Source organism: Monodelphis domestica, chromosome 7, assembly GCF_027887165.1.
Source record: "Monodelphis domestica isolate mMonDom1 chromosome 7, mMonDom1.pri, whole genome shotgun sequence".
Taxonomy (NCBI): Eukaryota; Metazoa; Chordata; class Mammalia; order Didelphimorphia; family Didelphidae; genus Monodelphis; species Monodelphis domestica.
In genome coordinates, this window is record NC_077233.1 from 124,329,964 (window position 1) to 124,349,811 (window position 19,848).

Genomic DNA, 19,848 nt, shown 5'->3' on the forward strand with positions numbered 1-19,848 from the left:
AGAAAGGACACTATTTTGATTTAACTGAACATAGTGCCCCTGGCTTTCCATTACCAAGGTGGTCTATTGGTCAAGAATCAGGGCCCATCTGCATTTTCTCATGGCTTTTTGTGCTCTGGTGATTAGGAAGCCATGTCAATAGTCTAAATCTTAGACCCCTGAGCCAATGCCATGTTAGGCTCAATTTTAATACTTTTTAAGAAAAAACTAGCACATCCTGCATGGAGAGGGGCTTAAGATATTGTACCTACCATAGGAAAATAATGAATGGTAGACAAGTCTTCATGTCAGCAAAATTCCCAACTAATTCACCACAGATGTTTTAATGCAACAAAATGCTGAAATCAAGCTCCTTGAGGGCAGGAGCAACTTTTCTTCTTTTTCTTTTGCTTTGTAGCTAGCAGGAACTTACTAAATGTTTATTGCATTGAGTTTTATTAACACTGTATGGCTTATTCAATAAAGGAAACATTCTAATAGCATGTATTCTTTCAGCCCTTTTCAGTCACATGACATTGAAGATTACTTGAGTTGTTTGATATTTCACTAGCAGTTGCTATTTCTTGAATTGGTTACCTGTAGAACTTGGGCTTATCAAAAACATTTAATTGACTAGTTCTAGCACATTCTAAATTGTTTGACTGCACAGCTAAAGAAAGTTTTTAAATTGGAATTTATTACCAAGATAGACAATAAGAGACTTCAGTGTGAAGACCACTTAGAGGTCTGTACAAAATACAGTTTATAACTTGGTCATGTAAAAAACTCTACCAAAAGTCAGGCAAAGAAATCCACATAGTTTGGTAGTGGAAGTAAGAAACTCTGGTTTAAAATATCACCACTTAGCTTAAGCTTCAGTTGCCTCATTTGCAAAATAAAAATAAAATACCTCATATGTCTCCTCAAAGGAAGATCAAAGTAGCGGGTAGAAGCTGAGTGGTATCATGTAACATTTCATTAAAGAAGTTATTTTGGCAAGAAGTATCAAGAAGATAAAATGAGAATACGTGTACAGCACTTCTGGTATAATTAATATTGTTAATAAGTGTCATGATGATAATAATAACTCACATTTATTTAGTACTTTAAGATTTACAAAGAATATTATATACATCATCTAACTTGATACTTACAACCTTTACAAGTTGATGCTATTATCTTTATTTTACTAATGAGGAAATTGAAACTCAGAGAGATTAAGGGAGTTGCAAAGAAATACTAGGTAGTGTTTGAAGCAGGATTTAAAACCACATTTTCTTCACTCTAAGTCCAGTGCACTTTCTAATATGCCATGTTGTCTGTCAAGGGAAGTCATCTATATAAAATGCTTAGCAATTGTCATTATCCTTTAATGGACCTAGAGTGTCTTGGTATATTTAATTTTATATATGCATATATATGTGTATGTGTGTATATGTGTATATGCATATACAGAAGTATATGTAGTTTTATAAATATAGGTATACCTTACTACATGCATAGAAAGGAAGGAAGGAAGGAAGGAAGGAAGGAAGGAAGGAAGGAAGGAAAGAGAGAAGGAGAGAAGGAAGGAAGGAAGGAAAGAGAGAAGGAGAGAAGGAAGGAAGGAAGGAAGGAAGGAAGGAAAGAGAGAAGGAAGGAAGGAAGTTTATAAGTTCACATGCAACATAAATAATAATTGCAGAATTACAGTACAACAATTATAAATACCAGGTACTTCACCATAGTTATTAAATATTATGAAAATATGAAGCATGTTCATCATTGCCTGAAAAGTAAAGGACAAATGTATTTTTTCCTAATGTTCCACACATCATACAGATCACCCAAGGAAATTTGTTTTTCCATTATATAAACCACCTAACAATCTTATCCAGTTCAGTAAAATTTTATCTTTTCAAAACTAGGGGATACTCTGTAGTTTTGTGCTTTGCTGTCTTTCCCAACCACTTCTGAATATATTTTCAATAAATGGAAAATTACATAACAGTTTATCAGTAATGACATTTAAGGAACTGCCCAAAGCATTTTGGGTAACAAAAAGTAAAAGTTTAAATTTCTCAAGCAGAGTTCTTGAATGGAATTATGAAGCATATTCAGGTGTGTTCTCCCAAAAATGGGTGAGGAAAAAAACAGGAAATGTCTCCCTACACTTTCATGATTGCGTAACTTGCTTCTATTAAGTATTGCTCTTCTTCAGTTTTACCATACAATAAAAATTTTAAATCTTCATTATGGCTACACATATTGCAATGACTAAGATGTTAATCTATTTATTGAAAGCTAAAACTAGGCCTTTTCCCACTATTGAACTTTCAGATATACCTTCCTGAAGTTTTACCACATGAACTCTTTCCCAGTGAAAAAATTTGTTTGCAATTCTTTTTTTTTTAAACCCTTACCTTCCATCTTGGAGTCAATACTGTGTATTAGCTCCAAGGCAGAAGAGTGGTAAGGGCTAGGCAATGGGGGTCAAGTGACTTGCCCAGGGTCACACAGCTGGGAAGTGTCTGAGGTCAGATTTGAACCTAGGACATCCCATTTCAAGGCCTGACTCTCAATCCACTGAGCTACCCAACTGCCCCCTGCAATTCTTTTTAACTAAACTGATCTGAATTATTTTCCAAAATGAGGCTTGGTTAGAGTTTCTCAAGTTCCTTATCGAATTTGCAAATATAAACATCACCATGGAGAGTACATTTTGTTTTTTATAATAGTTAAGTAAAGCATTATATAAAGCTTTTGCTCAACGAACTCATTATTTATGAAGGATTTTATAGGCTACCTGGGCCAGAAGCACTTATTCTCTGGGAGGAGCCCCTTCACACTTGGGTAGATTGGTCAGTGGCTAGCAGAAAGCTTTGTTTAATTCCACTTTACTCTTATTGCTTTTGAACTTTGTGCATACAGACCACAAAAAGTTCAGAGACTTTTTAAACAGATAATTGAGTAGAATTATTGGGTACCAAAGGTAAATCAACATGATTCTACTTCTCAAAGTGTTTGCCTACTGCTCCATTGATTTTTTTTATTTGAGATTTTTTTTTTGGTCTTTCCTTCTCTTGCAGTGCGGGAGTCGGCAGAACTGGCTGTTTCATCGTGATAGATGCCATGTTAGAGAGAATAAAGCATGAAAAAACTGTAGACATTTATGGTCACGTAACTTTAATGAGAGCCCAGAGGAATTATATGGTTCAAACGGAGGACCAATACATCTTTATCCATGATGCACTGTTAGAGGCAGTGACATGTGGAAATACCGAAGTGCCAGCTAGAAACTTGTATGCATATATTCAGAAGCTGACACAAATAGAGACAGGAGAGAATGTCACAGGAATGGAACTGGAATTTAAGGTATGGTGTTATATGTGACCTGCTAGCCTGGGTAACTGTTTGATATTACCTTTAAGTTGTGGGTAAAGAAATATTGTTCCCAAGCTAAGAAGCAAAATATACAAAAAGAATATGTGTTAATTTGGTATATACATATTCAGAAGTATATATAATTTTGTAAATATAAATATACCGTACTATATGGATATAAAGAAATGTGTGACTTGTTGAGATTTTTTTTCCTGCTTCCACCCACCCATAATTTATTCCTCCAGACAATAGGCTAATCTTTTTTTTTCCTTTTTCTTTTTCTTTTTTTGGTAACATACTTTAATTTGAGAACTTGGAGCTCCAGAATCATCATAGTTTAAAATTCATCTAGTTTTAGGAATGCATCATCTCTGTATAAATGAAATGTAATGTGGTCTGAACAAATAGGTAATCTAAGGTAGAGAGAGCTCTTAACTTTTCCAAAATGGAATCTTGGGTTCATAACAATCAAATTGCATGTGAGAATTGTTTTAGTCACATTTTCCTTGTTCTCTCTTCAACAGCGTCTAGCTAGCTCTAAAGCTCACACTTCGAGATTCATCAGTGCCAATCTTCCATGTAATAAATTCAAAAATCGCCTTGTTAATATTATGCCATATGAATCCACAAGGGTATGCCTGCAGCCAATCCGAGGGGTGGAAGGATCTGATTACATCAATGCCAGCTTTATTGATGGATACAGGTACTTACTGTTACTCTCCTGATGCATTGAAGCTTTTGACATTTGCATGTGCCCTAGTTTCAAAGCTGTGATAAATTTAAAGAAGTAGCAGCATCACATTATTTCTGCTAAGGTCAGCATCCCATTTCTAGAGACCAGTTTTTCATTGACTTACCAAACTTAGAAAGAATGCAACCATGGATTTTTCCTTCTACCCTCCCACTGCCTCTTTGCTTAAGCTTGTAAAAGGATTAATAAAGAAGCCGTTTGGTACTATAATTCATAAACTTAATAGATTGTATGACAGTCATTTCTAGACACGAAGAAGCACAACTAAGTGTTTCTTAAGTGCTTTGTATGACACACAAAATTGAGCTATTAGAGTTGCATTAAAATTTAAATAATAATGATAAAGACATACATCATAATATTAACAAAGCAATTTTCTTTGCAAAGTACTAAAAATTAAAACAGCCATTGTTTGATTAAACAATTTTAATAGGAATTTAATGTGTTTGCCATTAATATGTCTTTCATTTTTATTATAAGCAAGTTTCAGAGTAGTGTTTACATGCCAAAAGTGAGCCTTTATATGTTCTTTTATGTTTTAAGCATCTTTTGTCATTCCTTTTTTTTAAATGTAGGCAACAAAAAGCCTACATAGCAACACAAGGACCCTTGGCAGAAACAACTGAAGATTTCTGGCGGATGCTGTGGGAACACAACTCCACAATTGTTGTGATGCTCACCAAACTCCGAGAAATGGGCAGAGTAAGTACATTACTTCTGAAAATGTGTTCCATCATAAGAATACTACCACTTCATGACAAGAAATTGAGATCCAAACAGAGCAATCTGACAGACTAGGTTGCCTTCCTTTTTTGTTGCTCTCCATTCTAGTCACATAAGAGGGACTTCTATTTTATTTGACACACAATGTAGTTTAGTAGAAAAAAGCATTGGATTTAAAATCCAAAGATTTAAGATTCGAAGACTTGTTCTGCTACTTACTTGCTTTATGGCCTTAGGAAATCATGTCCTCTTCTCTGGACTCCACCTTCGTCATCTATACAAAGAAGAGTTTATGCTAGATTATCTTTGAGGTCCCATATATTATTTGAATCTTTTGAAAAAAATATGATGCTCTAAAACCCAGGTAGGCCATTTAATTGTGTGAATTTCTCATTGACAAAATCATATGTGTTTCCTTAGTGTTTGATTTCCATTAGAACAGAACTACAGAAATAAATTATTAATAGATCAGAGAACTCTTTTCTCCCTTTGTTCTCACATCCCTTGTGTGATTATTAACCTGGCCTTTGGACAAACTGAGGACATTTGGTTCTTTTAAATTGTATAATTATGTTGTCTTGCAAGAGCAGTAGACAGATGAAAATTTTGGAGATTCCTATATGGAGAACCTGATAAATGAGTTTACCAGCAATACTTCCATCAATTCAAGCCTTTCATCACCCTGCTTTCCATCGCCTCCCAAATTTTCCAGGTTATCTAAGAGCTAGACAATTTTCTTTCACACAAAATTTAGTAGATGTGGATTTACTTTCTGGAAAAATCAGTACAGTGGAAGGAGTACTAGACAGTGACAATTTATATCTCCTTGAACAAGATACTCGATTTCCCAACTCTGGGCTTTTTCTCTAGCTGTCAATCAGTCCTCTCTCTCCTTATCCCCACTTCTTGGATTACCTGGCTTCCTCAAATACCCAACAAAACTCTCAACATCTATAGGAAATCTTTCCCAACACCTCTTAATTCTAGTGCCTTCCCTCTTCCAGTCATTTCCAGTTTCTCCTACATGTTTATCATTTGTACATAGCTTTTTCATGTAGTCTCTCCTCATTAGATTATGAGTGCCTTAAGGGCAAGGGTCAGTGTTTTGCCTTTCCTTTTATTCTCAGTATTTAGCAGGGCATGACACATAGAAGGTGCTTAATAAATGTTTGTTGACATTCCAACCACTAAACTCTCTCTTTAAACTTAAGCCATCCACAGTCCCTCTGGATTTGTTTAACTGAAGAGGCAATTAGAAATACTAAATCTTGACCTTGGAGATATATAGAACTGGTTCATATCCCATATCTTCCAAATGCTATCTCTAATCCCTATGACATAAGGATAATAATTTAATGTATCTGAACATTAGCATTTGTAGTGACCATCATAATATGTATATTAACTATTTCATAGAGATCTTATTAGGTTTAAATGAGAAAGTATGAATATCTATAGTTATCTGTCAGATGAGAGAATTAAACTAGATTACCTCTAAGATCCCTTTCAGCTCTAACATTTTTTGTGGCACCTAGGTAGAGCACTGGGCCTTGAATCAGGAAGACCTGAGTTCAAATCCAGCCTCAGACACTTACTAGCTGTGTAACCATGAGAAAGTCATTTAACCTCAATTTTTCTCAGTTTCCTGAGCTGTAAAATGGGGATAAGAATAGCTTTTACCTGTGAAGGTTGTTGTAAAAATCAAATAAAATAATATTTGTAAAGTATACAATGCCTGGCACATAGTAGTTGCCATATTTGTGGTATATAATATATATGTAAAAAAGTGAATACTACTTAGTCTTTTCCCACCTTAGGGTTCATTTGGTCTGAGCTGTTAACCCAAGCTAACCATTGAAGCTGTTCGCCAGTCATTTGCCAGTCCTCTGTTAGGATCTTAGGATAAAAACATAAAAATGAAACAGTTCTTGCCCTCAAGGAGCCTATATTTCATGGGAAGACAATGAATAGCTCACGTAGAAAGTGATACTGGAGCTGAGCATTGAAGGGAGCTTGTTCTTCTAAGTATTGTCAAGGGATTCTTCACGTCTTAAAAATCACATTTGTTTCAAGCAATAATGGAGTTGTTCTCTATCCCAACAAACTGTCCTTATGAGTGAATGGAAATATTTTCTTTTCCTGCTATACCTGACCCATGTCTCCACACTCTGAATTTACTTTAATAAAGTAGCATAATAAAAATATCTTGCAGTGAACTATTTAATAAATTTTACCTGTGTTATCTTTATTTTAGGAAAAATGTCACCAGTATTGGCCTGCTGAACGTTCAGCAAGGTATCAATATTTTGTGGTAGATCCAATGGCTGAGTATAATATGCCACAGTATATCCTAAGGGAATTCAAGGTCACAGATGCCAGGGTAAGTTAACAGGATTTCATCCACTTAGCTTTTCCCCTTCCCTTCCCTTCCCTTCTCCCTTCCCTTCCCTTCCCTTCCCTTCCCTTCCCTTCTCCCTTCCCTTCTCCCTTCCCTTCTCCCTTCCCTTCCCTTCCCTTCCCTTCCCTTCCTTTCCCTTCCCTTTCCTTCCTTTCCCTTCCCTTCCCTTCCCTTCCCTTCCCTTCCCTTCCCTTCCCTTCCCTTCCCTTCCCTTCCCTTCCCTTCCCTTCCCTTTCCTTCCTCCTTCTCTCCCTTGGTCATTTCCTTCCTCCCTCCCTTCCTTCCTTCCTTCCTTCCTTCCTTCCTTCCTTCCTTCCTTCCTTCCTTCCTTCCTTCCTTCCTTCCTTCCTTCCTTCCTTCCTTCCTTCCTTCCTTCCTTCCTTCCTTCCTTCCTTCCTTCCTTCCTTCCTTCCTTCCTTCCTCCCTCCCTCCCTCCCTTCCTCCCTCCCTCCCTCCCTCCCTCCCTCCCTCTCTTTTTTTTTTTAAACAGTAACTCATTCTCTGGCAAATCCCATACAAAAACCAGGGGTTGGCTTTAATTCAAACTTAACATCTGGCAGCACAAGTTTGGGATTGCACTTTAAAAGTGTTTATGCTTGAAAATATTTACTGATTGGAAGGTTGTACTTTCCATTCACCTTCCCTTGCTCTCTTTGGAGCTTTCTTTGGCTTTTTTATCACTTAAGGCTGTAAATATGTTGTTGTTTTGCAAAACCCTGTAGGTCATGTGAGCAGGAAGGTTAATTTGGTCTGATTTTAAAACTGCAGAGCAAATAGCATTCTTTTTAAAAGCTGACAGGCTTTGCACATTTTAATTTGCTCCCTGGCATGGTTTATTCCTTTGTGCTCTAATGTGTCTGTCCACAAGAGTTACGCATCCATGCATGACCCTTGCTGGCTAATTTTCATTTTGCATTTCTTATCTAAAGCTGATTCTTAAAGTCTATTTTCTTGTGAAATATTCTATCCAGCCACTTCCAAATCATGATTTCAAACTGGCATCATGGGGTACCAGAATCACTCCAAAGCTTTATTGTGTTTCTATAATTGTTATAGTAAGATGGGGAACTAAAACACCAGGGTAGAATGCTTTGTTTAAGGATTTTTTTTTCCTGGAAAGCAAATCTCTCAACCAATAATCATGTTAGAAGATTATCTCCTAATCCCCCAAACTTGGCTTTGAGTTTGACCCAAAGATTTTGTTTTTTACTTTTATTTTTGTTTTTGAGACTAGAACTCCCTATTTTTCACAGGCAGGAGATGCAATGACATTCAGAGCCCAAGTTCAGAGCCCTACTTCTGACTGGCAAGGAAGCTTTGACCTGATCCATTTCAGACTTGGGCCAGTTCTCTGCCCAGGCAGCTTTTGATCACCCTATTTCCACCCATACTGATGCCAGACATAGTGCGGATAACCATTTGGCTTTATCCCTCCTGCAGCTCAAAATACAATGAAATGATCCATCAACTTCAGCTCTATTTTAGTAGCATACATTACCAGGGTTGTAACAATATGCTCAGCTGACCTGAGGAATTAAAAAATATATATATATATATATATATATGTATGCATATACATATATATATATATATATATATATTAATGTTCAGCAGTTTTGTTGGCCTAAGTTAACAGGATCATTGAGATATCGAAAATTTAAAGTCTGAAATTGGCTGAATTTGAACCAGCCACTGCATCTGCTTTGGTTTGAGAGATGCTCTCTTGTACAATGGAAGAGTCAGCAAACTTGGATTCAGAACACCTGGTTTGACACCTCTGCCAATATCTATGTAACTCATTTGATTTCTCTATTCTTCATTTCTCCATCAGTAAAATGTGGATGATACCATTTAAGCTATCTATCTGTCCAACAGGTCTTTTGTGGAGATTAAATAATATGTATATATACAAGTATACATGTGCATATATTATTTATGTGTATATGTAAACTTTAATACATAAAAGTGCTCACCACTAATATCATAATCATTGCCCAAAGCCTTGATAATCCCTCAACACTATAATAAAATTTCCATTTTCCTTTCAAAATTAGAAAATATGCTTATTTTAAAAGTCATTTAGTTATGGAATATATTTGAAAGGGGTAACCAACAAAAGAATCTGAGTCAGAGCCCCAAACATCAACAATAGTTTCCTATTCCCCTCACAAGCAGATCTGTTCATGGTCAAAGCAAACCCAGATGAAATTAGTAAAATAGATTGAATTGAAATTTCTTCACATGTTAAAAAAGACTCTTGGGATTTTATAGCTTTCATAGGTGCTTCAGCACTCCCTGTTTTTTCCTCCTGCTGTTTCTAATCTGAATTTCCCTATATAGAAGGCATATTTAGCTCTCAAGGCTTCAACATTATTAAACACTAAAACTTCAAATGGAGTCAGTCATGTTATTTCTGCCCCATACTCTAAAGCTTTGCTCATATGGCTCCTCTAGCCATTAGTAGCAACAGTAGTCAGAAACTTAAATACCTGGGATGTCCAAGGGAGAACAAATAATACCATATATTACCTAGCTTCCTTTCTGGTGCTTTTAAACCCTCTTGTAAATTTAATGTTGGATCAAAAGAACCAAGGCATTTGTTTCTTCTGAAACAATGAAGGGAAAATTGGGCTTAGTTCCCTATTTTTCAGCTTTATTACCTAGTTGATTGAGGCTCCCTCATCACTCCAGGCAGCTACTGAGCCATGCATGAGACCAGATTCCTCTGGAAATGGTCAGCTTTGCTGATCCATTATCATCTCTCTTCAAGCTACTCTCCTTACGCTGAGGCCAAAGGAAAACGTTCAGCTCCACTGCATCTGTCCTACATCCTGGAAAATCTACATGTACCTGGATTAGGATGGCTCTCACAAATCACTCATTTGCACAGATTTCAAAAGGCATTTTCTCCCCTCCTGTGCCCCAAACAGTCATGATGAGAGGACAACAAACACATTTCTTATGTCTTCCTATGCGAAGGTAGATAGATTTCTTGAGAAGTAGTCAGTCCTCTTACCATCTCTTGAACGTTTGAAAGCAGTAGCTTAAAAAAAAGAAAGAAAAAGGAAAATCTCCAGAAGGAAACAGTAGAGACCTTTTTTCTTATCTTTTAAAGTGACCTATATTTCAAATGTCGGAGCAATCATGCTTAATCATTTTGGAGAAGAAAGAATCCTTTTGCCTCTGGCTTTCATTCTGCCTTTGTTTGTTTGACTGTTTTCTTCCACATTCTTTATCCAGGGAGCACTGGGTGATTCATGAGGTCAGCCCTGCAGAAGTCCATTTTCAGGACAGGGCATTTAGTTGCTAATGCTTTCTTTTCTCTCCTTGAAAGATGCCTCACTTCCTGCCTAAAGGCACAGTGACGTAGCATATGCTGTTGACTTTGCCATGACAGGATGCCTTCAGGATGTGGGGGGTGTCCAGGAGGCATGAAGGTTAACAGCATCTACTCAGTTTGTGTCAGATCCTTTAAATGTCACCATTTGCAGTTTGATAAAACTAGAAAATGAGCAAACCCAGCTTTAGGGGGCTTGTGGTGGCATCAACCTAATCTTTGGTCTGGGTTATGCATCTTTCTGGCTACAACTATGAGAGACCTGGACACTGCATGTGGGTTTTGACATTTTTTTTTAGCAGGGTGTGTGCCTGGGGAAATATGGATACATGCTTGGCTTCAGAAGAAGCACATAGTACCTGCATTCTCTGGGGGGGATGTAGCCAAAAAATCCTACTGACCTCAGTTAGGAAAGGAAAGTCATAAAGCTGAATAAAAACATCCACATTTAATGGAAGTTTAACATATGTAAACCAAAAGTGATAATGGTTAACAAAATTCCATCCTTAATTGTATGAGCTGGATATATATGTCATTGCTTGTTTGAGCAAAAGTGCAAACTCATCAGGAATGGTCATTAGATGCCTCTTGTTGAATTTGATCCTAACTCTCTCTCTTTCTCCTCCCACCCCTTTGCCTTTCTGGAATAATTAACCTTTCGTGACTGCTGTCATGGCATGGAATTCCTTGGACCCTTCTTCTGGTATATGATCCCTCTAAAGGACGGTCAGTCCCGAACAGTGAGGCAGTTTCAGTTCACTGACTGGCCAGAGCAAGGAGTGCCAAAATCTGGAGAGGGGTTTATTGATTTCATTGGCCAAGTACATAAAACAAAAGAGCAGTTTGGGCAAGACGGGCCTATCTCAGTCCACTGCAGGTAAGTTGAGAAGCAGGGACCAATTAATTTTCTTTTTTATGATCAAAGGCATGATTACCTTTGAAAATAAGTGTCTGTGTGAATATTAGGCACATGGCTGTAGTAAATTTACAAGTAAGCTCTTGAAAATGTATTGTGTAAGTAAAAGCAATATCCTATTCCTCTATCTTCTAGTGAAATTGGAATATTCCTAAGGGGTACTTTTTTTCATCTAAGAAAAAGACTAGAACAAAAAGTGGAATTAGCTTTTTCTTTGAAAACTCAACTGGTTTATATGTTGAGTTTTTTTTTTCCAATTCATATGGTCACATATTTCTTCATGCTAATATGGTACCACTAACAAATATCTTTTAGGAGTACTCATAAAAAGCAATCCCTCCACAATTATCACTCTGTTTCTTGCCCATTAATGGGCTGGTTGTACAGTTTGAATAGTACACCAGTTACATTGACTGTCAAATTGAAAACTGTCACTCTATCAGAAAATGGAGTCTCTCCAAGTTAACTCTTTCTAATACTTCCCACAGTATTTCCTAATTCGAGTTATCTAGATAAATAGAAAAAGGGAAGAGAATAACGGAAATAAGTTTTGAGTGATAATACATGTATAACCCAGTAGAATTGCTTGTTAACTCTGGGAACAGGGAGTGAAGACAGGAAAGAGAAAACATGAATCATGTAACTATAGATAATTTATGTGTAAATTTCTTACTGGAATAAAATAAAGAACATTTTACAAAAGAAAAAGGGAAAGAAACTCTTTAGAAATGATATTTGTTACCTTTTTTAAGATTTGTTCATTAAAACACTGCATCAAAGGAATATCTTATTTTATTCATTTTATATTATACCTTAAGTGTCTAATTTGGAATCTTTATTTTTTAATCTTTAACTTTTTCTCAGATTTAATCAGTATGTAATATATTAATACTGTTTTATAAAGTTCTTAGAAGTATTTGTGCAATATAATTTAAAGTCAAATCTCCCTATGTTGGAGCATTTTGCTTCCTTTTCCAATTACTCAGAAATCTTTGTTTATCTCTACACAAAGAAAGATAAGAAAGACTAGGTAATTTTATAGGGAATTTCATCAAAATAGATTAAAAACCTGACCAGTTTGGTTAAAAAACTTTTATTTATTAATAATTGCCTCAACTTTCTATTGTAATTTTGAACCTTCTCTCTGTGATCTGTCTTTGATATCACCAAGTTTAAGGATTTGTACTATTACCATGAAAACTTCTGATTTGGCTAATACTTGAATCTTGAAGATGTTCAATAGCTTCATACTAATATTCCCCTTCAGCTTCTTAGGAACTGAAGTAGTCATTTATGCTATTCTACTGAAATGTGGAATTTTTTAGATATAAAGAACAATAATTCTGCTCCTTCTAGAAGCTCATAAGCTGTGTCTTAGAGATACAACCTTTATATCTCAAGGAACCATTCAATTCAGTAAGCATTTGTTTTTGAAATGCATTTATGTTTATTATTATTGATATCTTTTGTTTTTAATGTAACATTTATATCTGAGTACATTCATCCTTTCTTTCTCTTGTACCCAGCATATTTTCTCTTACAATAAAGATTTTTTAAAAAAAGAAAAAGTGAATTCTACAAAACATAAGCAACACATTAACCATGGATGACAGTAGAATTGACAGCAGAGACAGTAGAATATTCCACATCTGTAGAACCCAACCTCTGTAAAAGAAGGCCCTCTTGACTCTTCTCTAAGTTTAACCATTCTAATTAGATAACTTTCCATTTTGCATTTTTTGTTGTCCTTTCCTATAATGTTGTAGACATTGTACATGTTGTTTTCTTCGTATTGCTCACTTCACTGTACATCAGTTCACATAAGTGTTCACATGCTTTTCTGAAGTTCTTGTTTCTTGCAATGCACTCAATATTCCATTACACTAATATATCACAATTTGTTTAGCCATCCCCTAATCATTGGACTCTAATTTACAACTAACACCCATTAAATACTGATTAATGAATGTGTGGAGAACTGTGTAAAGGACTAGGAATACATAAAAAAATTCTAAAATACTTCCAGCCTTCAAGGAACTTTCTATTCCAGGAAAATATCACTAAGATTTTACTATTTATGCCTAAAATTTAACAGACAAATTCACCCACAGATTAACTGGGTCACTCAGTTGCTTAAGAGGAAAGCTTGAAATATTGCAATTTTAGCTGTGCAGCCAAAACTAAGGTGAGGGGTGCTCAGTTGTAGTCCCATTCTTGCACCCCATCTGGATCATTATTGAAAAGATCAGTTAGTCTTTCTTAACAGAAAAGCCCCATCTATTGGTCAGCAGTGCAGTCTCCTTTTGAAAAAATGCCAGAAGAATTAGCAGCTTCACTTAACATTTCTGTTTTGACTCTTTCGAAAGATCTTACACAAAGAGATGCCACTCTATTTGTATATGCTCATCAGCTACAACCCAAAGTAAATGAATCCATCCCTTTTCTACAGACTGTACCCAAGCGTTACACATGCTGCTTAATTAGTATCTGAAAGTGTAGAGATTTTTCATATTATTCGCTGTTTTCCTCATTACCTAAGCCTCCAGATGCTTCCTTGCTTCTTAAGAGTACAGTTTTGAATTAATTTCCTTCTCTTGCTGCTGGAAAAATTTAAGAGTTTGTCCTAAAGTAATAAGGAAAAAAGGAGGAGTAGATAAAGTGGAAAACACTCAAAAATTGTCACAAGCATAATAAAGAAAATTTTGGAATTATAACTTCTATGAAATATATAGGTTCCCTTTCCATCCTCCTCCAAATCAGCAGTGAATTTTGTTCACTCTATGTCCTTGACTATTTTTTTCAAATGTAAGTATGACGGATGTGAGTATATGTGAATATGCTTGTGTACATCCTGCCTCATATAGAAGTAGATTCTTCCAAGAGATTAAATCCTAGCAAACATATTCATAATTGCAGTAATTATCCTTCTTTCCTTATTTAAGTAACTTGAACTACTAAGAATTCTATTTCTAAAATGCTAAATAATCAACAAGGCTGTAATTTCAGGGCCCACAGGATAATGGCCAATAAGAATGACATACTGAAGCCTATATTTCATGTGTACTATCTGACATCCAATTATATTGCAGTTTTGAAAAATTGCTGAGTCATTTCAGAATGACCAATGTGTCTCCCAGAGAGTATCTAACCATAATTATCCCATATAAAGACAGTGTGGGATACTGGATGGCATATGTGAGTCATTGAGTCAGTGAGATTTGATTCAAATCCAGACTTAGACACTTATTAGACACATGACCCTGGTCTTGTTACCTGGACAAGTGACTTTACCTGTATATTCCTCAAGTAATTAAAAAGGACTCAACTATTAAATTTATGTACATATTATGATATATGTTTGTGGAAATTTTTCTTTTATCAGGAATTTATATCTTATATCATCAGAGAGTTATTATCTATGCTAATGAAATCACAAAGCTTTTATTGTTATATGTAGAATCACTTTGCATTTGCCCAAGAACAATCCCTATTGAATTTTATGCCAAGTTTTCCTATCTTTCAGACCTTTGTGTGAAGACTTCCCTCTCTTGTTTGAGGAAATTATGATATGTTATAAAACATCTAAGGATTTCCCATTGATTAACTTTGTACTCTATTCCATTGCAGTGCGGGTGTTGGAAGAACAGGTGTCTTTATAACACTGAGCATTGTATTGGAAAGAATGAGATATGAAGGTGTTGTAGATATCTTCCAGACTGTCAAAATGCTAAGGACACAACGGCCAGCCATGGTACAGACAGAGGTGAGTAAAGATAATCAGCATTTGGGTTTCAAGAGCAAGGAGTGTAGAATGTAGAGTCAAAATCTCCAGAGACCAGTTTTGGTCTTCACTTTTAGAAATCCAATGATATCCATAAGGGACTTGCAACAGATACCCACCTAGTGGTGCTCTAGTGGACCCATGTCATTTTTTATTCTTAGTAGAATATCTGAAACATTTGTTATGCTTTTTAAAAATAACATCATTTTTAAAATCTCAACTTTGTTGAAAATGTAGAAAGGACTAAGATAAGAAATAATAAATCTAAAAAGTGGCTTACTTTTAAATAGAGCCATAGAAATGACTAAGATCTGAGAAAGGAATCAAAAAACCTCCTCCCATCTCCCGTCTCTTGGTTTCTGTCTGTACAAAGGAAGTCAGTAGTATGCTAACAGAAAAGCTTCAAAGCAATGAATGAGTCACATGGATTTGTTTGTGAATCAGAAGTATTTGATCATGACAATTTATGACCAGATCATTGCCATCAGCAATTGTAGAAGGGTTATCTTGGGGAAAAAAATACTATGCAAGGAAACTGTAGAAACTGTATGACATACCACAGAAGGCTGAAATAAAAAAAAAAAAATAGCTACTGTCAAGTACCTAGCAAGATATTATCCAGTAGCTAAAATTATACATCAGAAGTTCACTATCTCTTCTGCATGGAGAGATGAGTGATCCCCATATTACAAATCTAGGCCTGAAAATATCCAGGAGAGATCTATCACTAAACAGTACTGAAACTAGGTCGTTATCAGAGACAGAACTATTTCTCACAATCATACAGAACAAGATTTTTAATAGACTTGGTCATACCAGACAATCAATCTCCAAGCTACATGGAATAAGAAACTTTCAAACTATAAAGATTGAGAAGAGGTGATGATCCTCATTTTGACACTGGATAATATGTATATTTATCATACCTCTTACTCTGTTTTCTTCTGTTGTGATATAAACTAAACTTTAAGTCTACAGAGAATGAGCTTTCCATTTCTTGTCACTTTAACTCACCTTAAAATAAATATATATATATATATATATTATTTTAGCTACCTCTCCAATATTCTGTAGAAAAGTAATTAAAAATAAATAACAATAGCAGTATGTCATCAAAATTTTTCAAGATATGATCAAATTATCAAAAGATCATTTCTCTAAGAGCCACATAGAGAAAAAAGTGAGGTTTAGATGAAGAAGAAGAAGATGATGATGATGATGATGATGATATAGGTAATAATAAAAACTGACATTTTACAGTGTCAGGACTCCCAGATTAATCCCTTGCTAATTAATGCCTCTCATTTTCCTTAGTTATCTTGTTCCTCAAGCTCCAGGTCCAAAACTAGTTGCTGAGCATATCTCACCCAGTCAAGGTGAACTGTGAGCTTGGCATAACAACAGTCCTTTACGTGTGTACACTCAAGGTGAACTCTGTTGCTATCAATCTGTTACTGTCAATACTATGGACCAGAATCCTGGGTCATCTCAGACCAACCATGTCAGTTCTGAGTAAAGAAAAACACCTGCAGGAGCCACATCCCAGCCCATATGGCTCTGTTATGAATAGACTTTCAGTCACCAAACAAAACTGACTTCCCTCTCTTGGTACCCTGGACAAACTCCAAGAATAGACTCTTTGATGCTAGACAAACTCTGTTTTGTCACCCAGCAAACTTTACCATTGTTATAGCTATACCTTCTTTGTCTTGCCACAACTATATATATCAAGGCTGTAGGTTGGCATTTGGATCTAGAATTGGGTAATTCTTTCCCCATTATGCCATGACTTTTCATTTTCATTTCACTCAAAGCTCCTGATGGATAGTTCAGGTTATTCTTGTGTCTCATTTGAGTGGGTGGTCGATAATAGCATTTCAGAGTTTGCAAAGCATTTTGGTAACATTGTCTCATTTAAGCATCAACCCTGTGAAGGAGATATATTTTCTTTAATCCCATTATAGTCATATTTTGTACTAGATAAACTCCTGGATTTTCTATTTCCCCTCATTTTCCAGGCTTCTGGTATATAAGAAGAGTATTTGATGACTAATAGAATGACATTAAATGGTGTTTCAGTCATGCTGACCTACTGGCCCTACTATCTCAAAAGATGGTGTGAGGAATAATACTTGGAAGGAAACTGTTTAGAAGGAAATGTCTCATTATAATTGTCTGGAGAATTTCTACTAGATAATTCCTTGTACAGGAGGCAGTGTAGTACCAGAATTTGGTTTGGGAAATGAAAAATTATGAAAACACCTTAATGAATATAAGGAAGAAAAAATAAGCTAGAATGTTCAAAAGTCTACTTACCCAAGTAAATAACTCACTGTGATGAAATTGGAAAGTGAGCTCCATTTATTTTACATGACCGTTTTTACTCTACAAAATATTGAGCATTTAAACAAATTAAATATATTCACTTTCAGCCTCTTTGGTGCCTGGAAATATGTTTATTTTTATTGGAAAAATCTTGCTTTTATTATTATTTCACTTATTTGTTTTTTTAACCATGTAGCAGGAGACTTTGTCTTCCATTCTTGGTCCCCTTTCTCTTATACTGCATTGGCCCTCCCTGGGATAACACTTTTCTCCCTCATCAGAATTGGCATTATTTCATGCTTTGTGTGCTTTTCATTCAGGTCTATATGGTACAGACCTCTAGCAATCAAGTTGCATTATGTGAAATGAAGCAGATTGTTTGTGTCAGGGGCAGCCGATCCCCAGAAGCCCTTTCATGGTGATCTAGATTAAATAAAATAAAATGCCTTTCCATGAGGGCATGTAAGAACCAAGCCTGAGTACAAGGATTCCTATGGCCTGCTCACCTATGCTCATTGGTTTTCAACAGCCTCTTTAATTTATTTATGTGCATCAAAATAATTGTGCATCAAAATCTGGAAATTTTGCTTATAGGCATCATGGTACCACTTTCACATTAAGACATTTATTTTTGTAATTTAAAGTCTGTTTGAAGTAACAGAAGACAAATTAATCTGTTTCACCCTCCCCCCCCACCCTGAATTTGGGATTATGTAGAATCTCAGAAGTAACAGGACCATAGATTTAGAGCTAAAAGGGATTTTAAAGAGCATCTAGTATTGCATAGCTGAGGAACTGAGGCCTAGAAAGATTAAAGGACTTGCCCAAGATCTCACAGGTACTAAATAACAAAACTGGTATTTAAACCCAGATCTCTGATTCCATATCCAGTCCTCTTTCCAGTGTTTGACACTGCCTAGTTCAATGCATACTTGAACAGAATTCCCTTCTATATTTTCTCTTGATAACTGGATATCAGGCCACTGCTTGAAGACCTCCAGAATGATGGGAAAACCATTGCCTCCTAAAACAATCTATTCCAATTTGGGATACTCTATTTCTTTTTTTTTTTAAATCTGAATCTGTTTTTCTACATCTTGTACTTACACATTACCCTACTTCTGCCTTGTATAGAACCAAGTAGAACTAGGATCATTAAGTCATAGATGGGGAGCTGGAAAGAATCATGTAAGTCTTCCTTGATGCTTCACTCTCTCACCCCAACTCCTGATTTAATCTGTTGCCAAGACATTTTAATTTCACTTTTAAAACATCTCTCCAATACACTGCCCTCTGTCCTCTGACACTTCCACTTCTCTGGTGCCGGCCCTCATCACCTCACACCTCAATTATTGCTCTCTCCTCACTCCAGTCCATCCTTTATTCAACCAGCAAAGTAATCTTTCTAAAGCACTGGAATCATTATTACTCACCCCATTCCCTCCACTCAGTTATCTTCAATAGCTCCTCCTTGTCTCCAGGATCTTCTGTTTAGTGTTCAAAAATCTTCAAAGCCTACTACCTACATACTCACCTTTCCAGTCTTCTGACACCTTTCTCCCTGTTACATCCTTTTCAGTCCAATGACATGGGCCTCCTCACTATTCCTCCAGCAAGATATTCCTTCTCAATTCTGAACATTTTCTCTTTATATTTCTCATGCCTGGAATGCTGTCTCCCTCACTTCCACTTACTGCTTTCTCTGGCTTCCCTCAAGAAGACTTTGCCAACCCCTCTTAATTCTAGTGCCTTCTCTTGTTTAATTATTTCCTATTTTTCCCAGGAATAGTTTGTAACACACTTGCTTGCTAATTGGCTCCTCCATTATGTTGTGAGCTCCTTGATGGCAGAGGCTTTAATTTGCTTCTGCCTTAATTTCTGTCTCCAGCACTTAGCATAATATTTGGTGCATAGTAGGCACTTAATGTGTATTGATAGACCGACTATAAGCCAGTCAATCCAAACAGAGGCCAGAGAAGTTACAGTTCTTACCCATGGTCACAGTACAAGAATAAGAGACAGAGGCAGCATTTCAATTTGTGTGCTCTAATTCCAAATTCAGTCCTCTATTCTCCTGGTTAAAATTTGGCATTCCTTTCTACTCATTATCATACAAGATTCCCATCTCCCTTCTCATTATCTCATAAAATGAATTAACATAGATAAAGCATTTTGAAAACATGAAAGCTATATTATAATTTTTATTTCATTCTCATTATCTCATCCTCTTTTTCAATGGAGTTCAGATAGAAATGATGCTGGGAGAAATCACTAT

At 36.0% G+C, this 19,848-nt stretch overlaps 1 protein-coding gene across 11 annotated transcripts in view; it reads left to right on the forward strand.

Annotated features, from left to right (window-relative positions):
- The window catches only part of PTPRD (protein tyrosine phosphatase receptor type D), a 590,847-nt gene that overhangs the window by 566,283 nt on the left and 4,716 nt on the right, over window positions 1–19,848 (forward strand). For all 11 annotated transcript variants that reach the window (XM_056803979.1, XM_056803969.1, XM_056803973.1 and 8 more), the window contains 6 exons: window positions 3,048–3,333; window positions 3,867–4,045; window positions 4,669–4,795; window positions 7,071–7,196; window positions 11,274–11,428; window positions 15,095–15,230. In XM_056803979.1, coding sequence (XP_056659957.1) covers window positions 3,048–3,333; window positions 3,867–4,045; window positions 4,669–4,795; window positions 7,071–7,196; window positions 11,274–11,428; window positions 15,095–15,230 — 1,009 coding nt within the window. The remainder of the gene's footprint in view (window positions 1–3,047; window positions 3,334–3,866; window positions 4,046–4,668; window positions 4,796–7,070; window positions 7,197–11,273; window positions 11,429–15,094; window positions 15,231–19,848) is intronic.